The 15,923-nt window shown below is 50.3% G+C and overlaps 1 protein-coding gene across 3 annotated transcripts in view; it reads left to right on the top strand.

The window, feature by feature from the left end:
- The window catches only part of nrxn2b (neurexin 2b), a 631,318-nt gene that overhangs the window by 571,774 nt on the left and 43,621 nt on the right, over nt 1–15,923 (top strand). For all 3 annotated transcript variants that reach the window (XM_035408766.1, XM_035408765.1, XM_035408763.1), the window contains one exon: nt 11,719–11,890. In XM_035408766.1, coding sequence (XP_035264657.1) covers nt 11,719–11,890 — 172 coding nt within the window. The remainder of the gene's footprint in view (nt 1–11,718; nt 11,891–15,923) is intronic.

The raw sequence follows: 15,923 nt of genomic DNA, 5'->3' as shown, positions 1-15,923 counted from the left end.
ACACACACACACACACACATTCACACACACACTCACACACACAGCCCCTGATAGCACCCAAAGAGTTTCTCTCTCCTTCCAACATCTCTCTCTTTCCTTCTTTAGTTCCTCAGCTGTAAACATTTGTGGAGCTTTTTCTTCCCTTTTCCCTGAAAACACAGATTTACAGCAGCCATCGCTCTGCAGCCCTGCCGCTTCTGTGGACCCTGCATGTACGCACACCCTGCGCGATCGATCTCCGCGCGTGTATTTCATCTGTAACGTAATAATACGGCCCGCGTACTGCCGCCTGCCGCGAAAAGATGGATTCGGTCCGGTCAGTGAGGCGGCGTACGTCGCCGTGACGACAGGGCGTGGCACAAAGTCCTTCTCTGCCCCGCCCCGAAAAGGGCGGTCTCCGTCCGTAGCCCCCGCCCCGTGTCGCACACAAAAAACTCACCTGAGTTCACGCGGAGGGGTGCGGGGCCGGGCGAGGGGTGCTGAGGAGAGAGCTCTCACAGGAGCGTACCAGGGGAGACGACTCCTTTCCCGAACCCGCGCCCCGGTCCTCGGGTCGCCTGAGCCGGGGCGGCGAACCCAACAACGCCGCGACGGTTTCTGTTTGTGTGATTTAAGGGGAACCTGCACTGGAGGAAGAGGGGGGGAAAAAAAATAAATTAAATAAATAAGAACCGTGATGTAAAAACACCGAGGCTGGTTCTGAGAACAGTCAGCGCCCTTTCAAAGCGTGAGACTGCGCAGCCGAGTCAGCAGTCCCAGAGTGCATTGCTGTACGGTGGTTTATGCCACGGCCACAGAACAGTGCATAGTACTGTGTTTAAGCTAAGCCAATAGCCTTTTTAAAAAAAGTGAATAACTATTAAAAAAAAAGGTAAGCAATTTAGAAGCAGGAACCAAATTAGAGGCGTGAAATATTCTTAATTTCCCATTAATATGATTTTCAGTTCATGTCTTTTCCAGTGGATATTCCTTTTTTTTTTTGTTTTTTGTTTTTTTTTTTGTTAAGAGGTGGGAAGAGTTAGTGGTGGGGGAGGGGGTGGGGGGGGAGTTTGAGGGTTTGAGACGTTGTTTCCCCGACAACAGCCTCCACCTGGCAGCGCAGGTCCCTAAAGCCCCCCGGGCCCTTGCCGTGATGCTGTGATATGCTCAGCCAAGCGGCGCTCCCAACCCCCCCCCCCACCCCCCCCCCCCCCCCCCCCCACCCCCACCCTGTACCGCTGCAGGGCAACCAGCCCTGGTCTCAGACGGTGGGGGGGGTACGGGACGGAGTGCAGGGAGACTTCGCTCTGCACGCAGGGCTGTCCCAAATGCTCCCGCCCCAAACATTCACTCAGCCCCTCCCCCTCTGTTCACACACAGACGCACGTCGTGTCCAATTTGTTCCGTTTTCTTTGATTTACTTTTGTTGTTTTTTTTTCTTACTCTGGAAAGGGCACGTTCGCTTGCGTGAGAGTCCCCGCTTGGGATTTCGCCCCCCCCCACCTCCACCCCACTCCACCCCACCCCCCAGCATCTGGTCATGAGGAGCAGCTCCCACTGCACTCCAAAGCCCAGCTGTTGAGAAGGGGGGGTAGGCGGCGGTGGGGAGGGTGAGCCGTAAGATACTGAAATGTGACGTTTATGTGTACCAGCGGGGACTGTGGGTCTCAGTTAGGGAGGTGGGTATTGGGCACGGGTTGGCGCAACAGCAACAGCATTGTTTTCTACCGAACACGGTGACACTTAACGCATCGTTTGCGTTTGAGAACGGCGAAACGCGACGGCGTACGACCAGGCGAGCGAGCGCCTAGTTCTGCGAGCGCTTCACTGAGGATGATGGGTTTTTGGCGTGGAGCCCATTAGCGTGCGGTGCTAGTTAGCTCGCCCTTCCTCCGCGCGTCGGCGCAGGGGAACGGTCCCTCCCAGCCAGCCACGCCCTCCTCCGGCTCAGCATGGCGGTGGCAGCCTTGCGACACGCCCCCGCGCTTTTACTGCGGGCTAATTAAGCCTGGCGCTGAATAAGCAGCACAGCCGGCAGATGAACCGCAAGCACGCTCTTCCAAAATCCACTCCTGACCCCCCTCCTCCCTCAATCCACCCCTGCCCGCCACACCCCATACCACCCTTGCATGTTAGAATACCGTACCTGTGCTTTCAGGTTACAGGTGACAGGGACCTGTAACAAACAAAAACGGCACTTTATCATGATGGTTAGGGTACTGCCATCCTTGTAACACAGAGGTTGCTGGTTCAGTTCCCAGGGGGGGCATTGCCGCTGCACCCTCCGGCTGAATAAAGGGATTGTCTGTAATAAAGTGTAAGCTGTTTACCCTGCTGTGACAAAAGCAGCTGCTGAATGCGCACTCGCACACGAACCAGAGCTTCCAGCAGAGGTCACGGGAAGGTCGCGCGGTTCTGTGTGTCCCGGGTAAGACAGGGGAGGGAGGAGACTTTGCAGTTTGCTCCCCCCATCCCCCACCTGTACACCCCCCCCGCCAACCCCCCCTCACCCGGGCCCGTATCGCTGTGTTACCGCCGTACGGATCCCCGGAGAGGCGTGAGTGGGGGGGGTGGGGGGGGGCAGTTCTCCCGCTCCTTGCTGCTAAGGCCCTGCGCTTGATGGATTAGATCATAATGCGATCTGATCCTTTGTTTTAGTCCGCTGTCTGTTTTCCGTGTTCATTTTCTTCTTCTTTTTTGTGATGGCGTGCGTGCCGCAAATCGAGGAGATTTGGGACAGAGAGAGAGGGGGACAGGGAGAGAGAGAGTGAGAGAGTGAGGGAGAGATACAGAGGGGGAGAGAGAGAGAGAGACAGAGGGGTAGAGAGAGAGAGAGACGGGGAGAGAGAGAGAGAGACGGGGGAGAGAGAGAGAGAGACGGGGAGAGAGAGAGAGAGACGGGGGAGAGAGAGAGAGAGAGGGGGGGGGAGAGAGAAAGAGGGAGAGAGAGGGGAGGAGAGAGAGAGAGAGGGAGTGAGGGAGAGATACAGAGAGACAGAGGGGTAGAGTGAGAGAGAGAGAGAGAGAGAGAGAGAGGGGGGGAGGGGGGGGAGAGAGAGAGAGAGAAAACACCATTAGGATGAGAAGATGCCGGCGGCTCCTCAAGGTGACTGCTGGAGATTACCGCGAACTCATACAAATGAACTTGGCAGGAGAGGCGCTTCAGCCCAAGGGCTCCTCCCGTTGCCTGGAGAGAGAGGGCCCTCCTCTCCACCGAGCTCAGAGGGGTCTGGGTCTCCTGTTGCCTGGAGAGAGGGGGCCCTCCTCTCCACCGAGCTCTGAATGGCAGCCGGGGCATCAGTGGGCAACTGTCCTCATCCCTGCCAGAGCAGCCGGCTCAAGAGCACCAGAAGGAAAGAAGCGCAGACCCCTTTCCTCATTTATACTTCCATTAAGGCCTTTCACAAGACGCTCTTACTCACAGTAAACTTACACAACATACTTATTTTAATACATACACATCCATTTGTACAGCTGGAAGTGCACTGAAGCCATTGAGGTTAAGTACCTTTGCTCACGGGCATGTCAACAATCCCCCACCCCCCTCCCCCCTCCCCCCACCAACCCTTCCGAGATTTCAGCCTGCAACCTCCTACAGGTAAATTGCAACCCTATTTCCCTGGCCAGTGTAGCGTACTGTCTTACGGTGTTGGCTGTTTCTTACTACTACTATTCTCTTCTGCCTCAGAGGTGGATTGAGGATTTCCTCCAGGAATGGGGCAAACATTATCGAAATGGCTTAACATTAACAATTTGCAATAATTTACCAGGAAATTACCAAGACCTTTAATTAGACTTTATTTTAATTGAGCCCAATTATTAGAACACAGAGACACAAAAACATATAGAATTCATTTAGTAGAGATAAAAGACGAGCGTTATCTGGGAAAGATAGCATTGTGCTCTGACACAATGATTATCCTACGCTCTCAAGTCTTTGATGCTGAGTGATTGAGATGTTCTGCCTGTCTGATTGGTGGCTGAAGACTGGGGACTCTTTCCATTTTACCTCTTTGCACCCTTTCCTCGCTTCCTTAGCTGCGCTCGATGGATAAGATTACCCCCCCTCCCCCTCCTCCCCATCTGCTGATGGCACAGACTGTTTCCCTTTGTACAAGCGAAAGGAGTGAGAACAGGAATGTTGAAAACTGGTACAACTATGAACGTGACGTGTACGCTACGTGTAGGGATGCTAGTCGAACCCACAGCCCTCCCTCTAACGGGTAACTTGATTCAGAACATATTTCCGACATTTCACCCGGGTAGTAGGCGGAGTGTCTAAGGTTTCTCTCTGGGGGGGGGTTTACACGTATAACCTTCAGCCAACGTTCATGGGACTGCACGGCAGGTGTCGTGATCATTAATAACCATTCTGCGCTGCTTGCAGTCGCCATCATTAATAACCATTCACGTTAATGCCGGCAGCGCTTGACATATTGTCGCGGTGCGAGGCTGCGTTCGCGCCGCCGCCACTTCCTGTCACTGGTAATAAGTGTCTCGGAATGCCCGCGAATGATTAAGAATTCCATTATCTGCACAATAATGGCCCCATTGTGATGTCATAATGTCTGCTTAAGTCCCTGTAAATTGGTACCTTTAATATTATCGCGCTCGCACCGACCGGTGTTGCTGCGGTTGTCTTCCCCCTGGTAACAGTGGCTTGTCTCCCGGCTCCGCCCCCTTAGCGACCGGGTCTCTACTTTGTCACGGTCCTGTCTCCCTGCTCTTACAGAGACCAGGCTAGTGCCGTCATCCCTCTAATTTATTTCATCATTGGGAAATTTTTCAGAGGGGTGATACTGAGGGGTGCAGTGTAAATCCCCTGAATAGCCAGCAGAGTCTCCGTCATCTCCGTCCTTTAAAAAAAGCGAAATAAAACCCCCATAGAGTGGGGATTTCGGGCTGGGGGTGAGGGGGTTGGGGGTGTTTAGACGTCCCGTGCCGATATGAAAAGGAAGGCCAGATTTATGGGTATTTCTCTGCACACCGGATCTAATAAAGAGTCATAAAACAGCCCCCCCCCCCTTCCTCCGCTCCGTCCATTCCCCTCTGGCTGGCCTCTGTCACAGGGAGCTGTAAAAGGGTTGCTGGTAAACTTGAGACAATTATTTTTTTTTTAAAAGGTATAACGCACAGTCAAACGGGCCATTGCCCAAGCAATGAAGCGCGGATTACCATCAGCTGGCCTCAGCCTGTCTCTCTCTCCCTTTATCTCTCTGTTTGTTTCTCTCTCTCCTCTTCTCTCTTTGTCCGTTTCTATCTCCCCCTCCCTCTCCCCCTCGCTCCAACTCTCACTTTTTCACACTCACCACGCACTTTCACACTCTTTCTCTCACTCTCTTTTCTCCATCTCTGTTTTCACTTGTGAATAGTTGTGTAGAACTCCACCTGTACCCTCTCTCTCTCTCTCTCTCGCTCCCTCTCTCTCTCTCTCTCTCTCTCTCTCTCTCGCTCCCTCTCTCTCTCTCTCTCTCTCTCTCTCAGAATTGTGAGTGATGTGCATATGGGCAGTAGAGCATTCTACTGTCCAAGGACAGTTCCTTGAAATTGATAAAATTTTAACTCTGCAGTTCTCATTTAACATGTATAGATAATTGGAACGTCGTATTTATTACCAGTTTTCTGCAGAAGGTCAATATGTTTTTTTTTTCGTTTTTTTTTTTAAAATGAACCAGAGGCAAAGTTTAATTAGACCAGGCGTGTCAAACTCCAGTCCTGGAGGGCCGCAGTGTCAGCAGGTATTTGTGGTTTCCCTTCAATCTGCAGCCAATTAAAGCCTTGAGAACTAGTTTTGCGGTCTCTTTAGCCAATCAATGACTTAAATTAATCACTCGAACAGCCGACACCGTGGTCCTCCAGGGCTGGAGTCTGACACCCTGGAATTAGACATTCAAGTGGACCAGCAGCATTCAGTTGGACATAGAAGCATAGAAACATAGGAAGTGAGATATCCATTTTCCTTTGAGACTGGTGTCCAGCAAGACTGCTACACACTCCGAAGAAAAGGTTCCAGAAGGCTCCTCTGTGTCTCCATAGAGGAGCCCTGTCTAGTTCAAGGGTTCTTTGTCGGGCAAAATGGTTCAGTCTGGGAGCCACAGTGTCACACTTTTCACACCTACCATAGAGGGTTCTATAAAGAACTGAAAAGGGTTCCCCTATGGAGACAAGCCAAAGAACCCCTTTTTTGTCTGAGGTATAACTTCTAACGCTGAAGAAGTCACAATCCCCACCCAACCTGCTACACCCCCCCTCCTCCAGTAGATTATGCGAGGAGGTTAAAAAAGAAACGGCTTCCTGACATCTTCAAAAGGAGACGGGGCACGGAGAGGCAGCCTTTGATCTCTGAGCACCTTAAGGCCCCGTGGTTCTGCCTGGCTCTTCTCTTTCTTTCTTTCGTTCTTTCTTTCTTTCTTTCTCTCGGGCTCGCTCAGATCCCCAAATCCGAGCACTCCTGGCTTTGGAGAGGCGTAATGGATAGGCCTCTCCAGTCTGATTAGCCTCATTCACATTCCCTGCCCATTTGCGGAGCTTTCCGCCGCGGTTTCTCCCAGCAAGGTCACGTAGCCGCACGTTAGCCCAGCAAGGTCATGTAGCCACGCGCGTTAGCCCAGCAAGGTCACACTGCCACGCACGTTAGCCCAGCAAGGTCACGCTGCCACGCACGTTAGCCCAGCAAGGTCACGTAGCCGCACGTTAGCCCAGCAAGGTCACGTAGCCGCACGTTAGCCCAGCAAGGTCACGTAGCCGCGCGTGTTAGCCCAGCAAGGTCATGTAGCCACACATTAGCCCAGCAAGGTCACGTAGCCACACATTAGCCCAGCAAGGACACGTAGCCGCACGTTAGCTCAGCAAGGTCACGTAGCCACACGTTAGCTCAGCAAGGTCATGTAGCCACGCACGTTAGCTCAGCAAGGTCACGTAGCCGCACGTTAGCCCAGCAAGGTCATGTAGCCGCGCGTTAGCCCAGCAAGGTCACGTAGCCGCGCGTTAGCCCAGCAAGGTCACATAGCTGCGCGTTAGCCCAGCAAGGTCACGCTGCCACACATTAGCCCAGCAAGGTCACGTAGCCGCACGTTAGCCCAGCAAGGACACGTAGACCCGCGCTAGCCCAGCAAGGCCACGTAGCCGTGCGTTAGCCCAGCAAGGTCACGTAGCCGCACGTTAGCCCAGCAAGGTCACGTAGCCGCACGTTAGCCCAGCAAGGACACGTAGCCCCGCGCGTTAGCCCAGCAAGGTCACGTAGCCGCGCGCGTTAGCCCAGCAAGGTCACGTAGCCGCGCGCGTTAGCCCAGCAAGGTCACGTAGCCGCACGTTAGCCCAGCAAGGTCACGTAGCCGCGCGTTAGCCCAGCAAGGTCACATAGCCGCACGTTAGCCCAGCAAGGTCACGTAGCCGCATGTTAGCCCAGCAAGGTCACGTAGCCGCACGTTAGCCCAGCAAGGTCACGTAGCCGCACGTTAGCCCAGCAAGGTCACATAGCCGCACGTGTTAGCCCAGCAAGGTCACGTAGCCGCGTGTTAGCCCAGCAAGGTCACGTAGCCCCGCGCCAGCCCAGCAAGGTCACGTAGCCACGCGTTAGCCCAGCAAGGTCACGTAGCCACACATTAGCCCAGCAAGGTCACGTGGCTTCAACGGCACGTTTTCGATGCACCGCGTGGACCGTCCCACTTCCGACGCCACCGCGCTCGGGAGCGGACCGAGGCGGCCCGGCGTTGGGACGGAAGCCGGTTGCTCTCCGCCGACTCGCTGTGAGGCGCGTCCCGTAAGCAGACGCCTGCGTCGAACTCCAGAGGCTTTTTTTTACGGCTTCGCTTTAACAGATTGCGATGCATTATTGATTCGCTTGGCAGGCACCCTCATCCGAGGGTGGGTTACTGACACAGCTCGTTTCGGGTTTTTTTTTTTGTTTTTCGTTTTGCACCCCGCCCCTGTTTTCGCAAAGCTGTTCGGGTTCATTTCCTTCTCGCTGGAGCGCGCAGGCGTTCCTGTCCCGACTTGGGATTTGAAACCACGGCGTTCTGTTTACAGTATCGCTCTCGCAACAGCAGGAAACTGCTTGTAGAGCGGGTCCCAGGCCCCATGTCCAAAAGTGTTTTACCGAAACACAACAAAACGCGCAGTAGAAACAACACGCTTCCAAAAAAAAAAAAAGCTGAGGATGATCGAAAAATGTGTTTGAAAAACATTTAGCTCTTCTTTCAAATGGTGAAACTTCTGGACGGAGTGTAGCACAGTGGGTAAGGAACTGGGCTTGTAACCGAAAGGTCGCAGGTTCGATTCCCGGGTAGGACACTGCCGTTGTACCCTTGAGCAAGGTACTTAACCGAAATTGCTTCAGTATATATCCAGCTGTATAAATGGATACAATGTAAAAAATGCAATGTAAAAGTTGTGTAAGTCGCTCTGGATAAGAGCGTCTGCTAAATGCCTGTAATGTAATGGCAGAAAATGTAAAAAATAAATAAATAAACAATAAGCGCTACATAGACATACATGTATGCGTGGCTACGTGACCTTGCTGGGCTGGCGCGGGGCTACGTGACCTTGCTGGGCTAACACGCGGCTACGTGACCTTGCTGGGCTAACACGTGCGGCTATGTGACCTTGCTGGGCTAACTAATCTGTCTGTTAATATCTACAATATCAATATCCTCGAGTAGCCATATGGTTTGGGTCATTTGGTGTGTCTAGGTAATACCACCTGCTGCATTAGTCATGCCTTAAAACCATATGCCTATATGCAGTTATTGACAAAAGCATATATGAATGTCTATGTAGTTCCTATGAAAGTGTCTAGTAGTGCTTCTGAAAGATCATTCATTGAAGGCCATACCCTGCTGACAGTGTACAGAATATTTTAACTTTGCAGCTCTTCGCAGTGCTTATGATTGTACAAAGAAAAAAAGAAAAACATAAGTGAATGGTTGCTAGGGCCTGGATATCATAGACCCATTTCAATCAAGCCAGCTAACAGGGTACCTGCCTCCCCCTCCCCCACCCACCAACCTCATTGCATTGTGATGGCAGTCTACCCAATTCACCCCAGGGAGATTAAGGTTGTTTTTTTTTTACCGAGATACGTAGCTTAAGGGAGCAGCCATTAAAATGTCATTACCGCAGTGCAGAAATCACCTTTAAAAAGCCCAAATTCCCAGGGGCCTCCTGGTCTAATGGGGTCATTACATCCCAGGCGCGGAACATCCTAATGTTGCGGAACACTCACACTAATCTGTCTGTTAATATCTACAAATTGTCGGCACAAATTTTTTTTTTACATTTTTTTTTAAACCCCCGCTCTAATGCTATGTATTCATATTACGAAGAAAATGACTGCGCCGGAAGATTGAATTAATTTTACAAATGGGGATGGATTGAAACGTAGACCAACAACGCGTGTTGGAACTACGCTGGATCGACTCTTTTTTTTTCTCCCTCCCTTCCCCCTGCAAGGCTCTCTCATTCCTCTGGGTGTTGTTGCAGTGGGTGACTTGTTGATGCAGTGAGGTAGCCCAACGCCTTCTGTTGGCTCGCGTGTCCCAGCACACACCGGACCACGAAGGCTGACGCGCCTGTGGTCGCTCTTAGCCAGTCGCCCCAGTGGATGAGCTTCACTCTCTCTTACCGAACCACCTTTTCCAGTATGATGGCTTGGCTATTTGTGGCCTCTGTCTGTTCTAGTGCTAAAACAACAAAAGTGCATCTCTAGTATTCAGTCCCAGTCTTAATCAAGGCCAATAATGTTTTGGTGTCCCCATTACAAATCTGAGGGGGTAGAGCCACTCCCAGCCAGCATCTTGCTTTTTCAATATGGCCGCCTAATTACCGACACTGTTTCACTGGTAAAGCTGTATAATTGTGTGTTAAATGGCTTCATTGACAATTGGCTTCGTTGGCTGAGCAGCCCCTGACTGGGCTTGCCTTCAGATGGTGTGAATATGAGCAGCAGTGTTTTTCGTTTTACAGTTAATTACTGTATGTTTTTACAGGCGCTTTAAAGATATTACTCATGGAAAGTGTTACTGGATATTCATGAACAGCATGTCAACTTCGCTGGAGCCTGTAGGGGGCTATAGTTAGTGTATTGCACTTTTAAAAATTAATTTTAAAAAATTTATTTTTTATTTTTTTATATATCTTCTTTCGGCTGACCTCATGTGCTGCTCAATTTATCTTTTTGATCATTTTGGCCAAAATATTTAATCACCCTCGAATCTTTAAACTGTGCCAAAGCTAACGATATATTTTCACCAGAAACTGACCTGGCATACCACTAGCTGTAAATGAATGTACACAGCTAAATGAAAAAAAATAGGTGTATTACGTGCACTGGGAGGAATAATGTGAAATATGCACCCAGTGCACACCACTGTGTAAGGCTTGAGGAACGGTGCATTATGGGAAATAGCCCGGGACAAAGGAGGTCCAGAATAGCATCTCGATATGCTGTGCTACCCTAAATGGACATGACAGGTGTATGGCAGTGGGTGCAGGTGGTTCAGGAGGATAGCTGTGTGTGCGTGCGTGCGTCCGTGTGTGTGTGTGTGTGTGTTTGTGTGAGAGAGAGAGAGAGTGTGTGGGAGGTGTCAGTCAGCCTGTACCTTATTGAATCACTGTGAAAAAAGTCTCTCTCTCTCTCTGTCTCCCCCCTCTCTCTGTCTCTCTCTCTCCCTCTATCTCTTTGTCTCACTCTCTCTCTGTCTGTCTCTCCCCCCCCCTCTCTCTCTCTCTCGCTCTCTCTCTGTCTCTCTCTCGCCCCGACTCCCACGGCAGCTCCACAGTGACTGCATCTCTCTAAATGACTTTGACCTTTCCTCAGCCCAAGGGCAGTGGAGGCAGGCGGGGGGTTTGGTGGGTGGGTGGGGGGGGGGGGGGGGGGGGGGGCAGGGGGTGTCTGTAATCAACCAGAAGCAGTAGGGGCCTGTCAGCGCTAACAGCATTCAGCAAAAGGGGGAGGCGGGGTTAAGGGTGATGAATTACATCTGTTTCTCGCATCCATCCCATTTACACACCGCATAGCCGGGCGCAGGCATTACTAATCAAACACCGACCAGGTAGTGCAGGGGCCTTCCCTCGCGTCCCGCTAACCAGGATGAGTGAACAGCCCACCTATAAAAACGTTACTAGAGAAGAGGACTAGCACGCTAGCACGTTAGCACGTTACTAGCATGCAACCTCGCCGATGTGACCGGAATGCTGGACCGTGAGATATCGTTCTTTGCCCTTGCCGCCGCTGACCTGCATAACTGATGTCCGTCATTTGCTGAATAATTAACTCATCATTCATTCTCCAAGCTAATTAATTTGGGGGGAATTCATGTATTTTTATGTGGCGCAGAACTGGAACAGCGAGCCTGTTGCTGACAGTTGTGGATTTTGAGTTTTTGGCCTGCATTCAATCAACACTTGCCCTTAATTTTGATATTCAGGAAAATGCAAATGTTACACTTTTTCTTCATAAACTTATTCTGGCACTGCTTATGAAGGAAAAGTGCCTCGCATTTGTCTTTAAGTCAAAATTAAGGACAAATGTAAATTGAATACAGGCCAAAACCTCAAAATCCATGACCGCCAATAATATATTTAACTCCTTTCAGTTGTTTAAATTAAGGACAAATGTTGATTGAATCCCAGCCATACTCTACCTTCTGATAAAATATGTTTCTGTTGCACTTTGATGCTCCAAACGGGATATTTCTCCTAATCCCCCCCCCCCTCCACCTTTCGTTCTCTTCCTCTCAGGAACGAGGAAAGATCGGCGTGATCTTCAACGTGGGAACGGACGACATCACCATCGACGAGGGCGCGGTCGTGGTGAGCGACGGGAAGTACCACGTGGTGCGCTTCACCCGCAGCGGCGGCAACGCCACGCTCCAGGTGGACAACCAGCCCGTCATCGAGCGCTTCCCGTCAGGTAGGGGCGGGGCCTGTCCCGGAGCCGGGGAGACGGGGGTGGGGGTGGGGGTGGGGGTGGGAAGGGGGGTGGGAGGGTCGATGAGGCGGGTGCAGGAGTAGGGGTGGTGAGTGTGATGAAATGTTGGGATGATTGGGAAGAAAGGGATGTTTCTGGGTTTTTTTTTTTTTTAACGGAAGAATATTGGCACTCTGATGCCCTGGGAGCCGCCTCAGAAAGAGGGGAAGAGAAAGAGAGAGAGAGAGAAGTTGTACTCCTCTGAACTTTTATCTGTGAGCAAATTAAAAGCCACCCAAAGGACCGGAAAAGTACTGCTGGCAGGAATTCCGGCTCATTTGTTCAGCGTCAAAACCAGCCGCTTAAAATTAAATAAACAAAAATTTTTAAAAAACCTAATTCGCGTGTAAAGTTGGGGTCCCAAAGCTTCCCAGAATTTTTCAGCAGTTGATTCTTATCTTATTGTGCCCAGAATTATGTTTGGCGTGTTGTCACTTCGTTTTAGCATGCTCCAAACATTTGCCTTGTGTGTGAGCCTGCACATGGGGGACGCTGATAAACCTTGCATTAGCTGTCTTATATTCAAACCGACTTGTTCAGTCAATTCCCTCTACACACCTACACACACACACACACACACTGCCTCATAAAACTTGTAGGGGCCCTTATTTTGATTCCCGTCACAGTGAGGAAACCCAGGCTTGGCTGTAAGCAGCCTGGTGAATAAAGAAAGCTCTCAAAATGAGGTATTTTCAGATACTCGCAGTGGTGGAGAAGTTGAGGTTTCTGCTTGACTTGACTTACAAACTGACATATGGACGTCATAACATAACCATTGTGTGTGTGTGTGTGTGTGTGTGTGTGTGTGTTTACATTTGTCCCTATGTGTGTGCTTTCACATTTTGTCCCTGTGTGTGTCTGTGAGTGTGTGTGTGTGTGTGTGTGTGTGTATATATACCCTGCCTTCTCCATTTTAGGCTCTTCACCTGCCTCTGTCACACACCTCATTATTTCAACACCGCACCTCACATACCAGAACCTCTCAGGTTCTCCTCCTTAGAGTCTCACCTCCGCAATCCATCGATCTCAAATTCTCACCTGTACATGACAGATCTCACTGCCTCACCTGTACCTTCCATCAGCATCTCACCGCCGCGTCTCACTCGCTGTCATTCAGTGACATATTTCATCTGCCTACTGTAAGGAAAGCTCGCCCTTCCCGCCAAAAACGTAGCAGTGGGGGAATAAGGTGATGACACCAAGATGGCTGCCGCACTGATTTTCTGTCAGTCTGGCTTGTTTTAACTCAACAGAAAGTTTTATCTCCTCAACAAAACACCGTTATTGGTTCAAATCAGTGAGTTTCCGAGTTAGCTTATGGCAACTCCACTCATGTTTGGTGTCCTGGAACCTCGTTCTCCTGTCACTAAAGAAACTGGTTTTCATTTGCCTTGTCCTCCCCCTCTGAGCCTTCACATCACTTCACATCTGATGAAACAGGAATAAATAAAAACTGTTTCATCGCGTATTTCATTAAGACGTTAAAACTAATGTTGCAGCAGTGGTACTAACGTGAGACTCAGTGTTCCATCTCATCGCACAGCCACCTTTACAATATCAAATGCGCACAGCTAAAAATTCCGACTGTTAAATCAATTCCAGGAGTGTTTATACGTGTCCAGCGGGAACACTGTGTACCCTCTTCGAGTTTTAAGCTTGTTATCAGAGTTCATTTTACGCTGAACATTTTTTATTTTGTGGTTTTGTGCGAGGTAATCAGGGTTCTACTGTGCAGGCTCACTCTGTGTTAGATGTCCTGGTTTGAGTCTGCCTTCTTGTGAAAGCAGTTTCTCTCTCTCTCTTTCTCTTTCTCTTTTAACGTGTCTCCTGTATTTTCGCCCCCGGGAACTTCCCAACATCCCACTGTTTCCACTGTGCTTACAAAGGAAGACATTTTCTGCGTTGCTGCTTCCTGCTTCATTCAGGTGGAACAAAAGCGGTTTTTATCACACGCACACACACACACACACACACATATACACACACACACCCGCTAGAATACCAAGACATGAAAATCACTGCTGCCACCCAGCTATGGGTACCTCAGCTGCAGAAATCCCCCCCCCCGTTGTGCCGAAATGCATTAGATTTCAACCCCCCCCAAACACACACACGCACACACACACACACAGCGAGTCGCCTTGTTTTCCATCTCAGTGGTTCTCGCTCACTCCTGAGGTCTGGGCCAAGAGGAGCTGCAGATAGAGCTCAGTATCTCTGCCGTGCATGTTGTCCTGTATATTCGCTCCAAAGGGCCTTGGGAGTGGTGATCTGTCTGTGCCTGGGGGGGGGGGGGGGTCAGGTGTGTACCCTGGTAAGAGGCGTCAGAGGGACGTTTTTGAAAGTTCGCACCGTGGCTAATCCTCTGAGCTCTGAAGGACACCTGGCGCGCACTTTATAGCAAAGTTTCGCCCTGGAGAGACACAGAGACCGTCCCCAAAATGTTGAGACTGAAAGAAAGGGTTTGCCCCTGCCCATCTTGGACATTTCCTTCTCAAGTACTTCTTTTTTTTTAACGAGTAGCCATCTTAAAGGTCTTCATAACGATTTATTGAGATTTGTCATTTGCACCAATGCAAAGAGTCTGATGTACTTTAAACGGTAAACTTTGGAGACGCCACACTGTAGACGTTAGCACTTCAGTCCTGTTTGGTGATTGGGTGAAGGAATATACGGATCACATCGATTGGTCCACGTCCTCTGTGTTTTCATTGGCCTCCTGCCCCATTTCACGCTGACAGCGAGTCTTACTCACCCAGCCAATGGCTGCTCCACCAGGCTGCTGTCTCAGTCCACACTGGAAGACCTGCCAGGAGAGCGTTTCCAGAACACCGCTCGTCCTGAATCAATGGAAAAGCACAACAGTCAACATGGAAGAAAAAAAATAATACATACGTAATCCCATCGCTCCACAGCACGGGGTCTGTTTACCAAAGGGATTTTCAGCTGGACGTGTTTGATGTTTGATTTGGAAAATTCTCTCTCTGAGACTGCTGAAGCTAGAAAGGGGCTCTGATATGCTCTTCTCCCGTTCATGAATATTTATTACGGTAGCAGACGGTGGGCAGTAACAGACATTGCACCCACAGCCAGTGCAACAGCACAGGCCCCCACTGGAGCCCTCACAAAGCAGGAAGACATACAGACAGGCAGACAGACAGACAGACAGACAGACAGACAGACAGCAGCTGGGAATACCTGTGTGGTAAATATATCTCTGAATGTGGCAAATAAGGCAGGGGTGTTGGTTTAGAGGTCCTCTGCAGTGGCGTTGTGAATCAGTCCGTGGCGTTTGATGGAGCCGTGGGCCCCCACCCTCTCGATCGGACCACGAGAGCACCGCCGTCATGGCAACGGTCCTCTTTTTTTTTTTTTTACAACACTCCGTCGGTCTGACTGCCCCTCTCGACCCCCCAGTCTTCCCTTTTGCACATCCGTCTCCGTCGATGCTGGAGCGCGTGAATCACTGGGGCGACGATGAGGAGCGTCGTGCCACAGCCACTGCCTCACTGCCTCACTGCGTTTTATGAACACCGATCCTTTCTTCTCCGGACGTGTCTGTTTCTGGCAGAAACGCCGCTAACAGTAACAGCGTCTGTAAGCAGCGATAGTGAGGCTTCAAGACTGCCATTATCCTGGCTGTAATGGTTTTTATTTTTATTTTATTTTATTGTTATTGTAATCGGATGTACTGCTGCTTTAACGTTTTTTCTTTCTTTTTTCGTCAGGCAATTTCTGAGTTCCTCTTTGGTTTTTGATTGTTAGTTTAGTACTTTTGTGCATGAGGGGAGCGGCTTTGTTAATTTACACTGGGACTTGAAGGGCATGAGATGAACTACAGTACTGTCAGACAGTAGTAGTCTCTGTGGCCTGTTGCTGAGCAAAATAAAAAATGTGTTGCTCTCCGTCAAAAACAGAAAAAAAACAAGAACCAAAAAAAGTAAATAATTGTTTCTGCCGGCTCGTGGAGGCAGGT

The sequence above is a fragment of the Anguilla anguilla genome, chromosome 3 (genome assembly GCF_013347855.1).
Source record: "Anguilla anguilla isolate fAngAng1 chromosome 3, fAngAng1.pri, whole genome shotgun sequence".
Lineage (NCBI taxonomy): Eukaryota > Metazoa > Chordata > Actinopteri > Anguilliformes > Anguillidae > Anguilla > Anguilla anguilla.
Note: the sequence above shows the minus strand (reverse complement) of the source record. Positions and strands in the feature narration are given on the sequence as shown.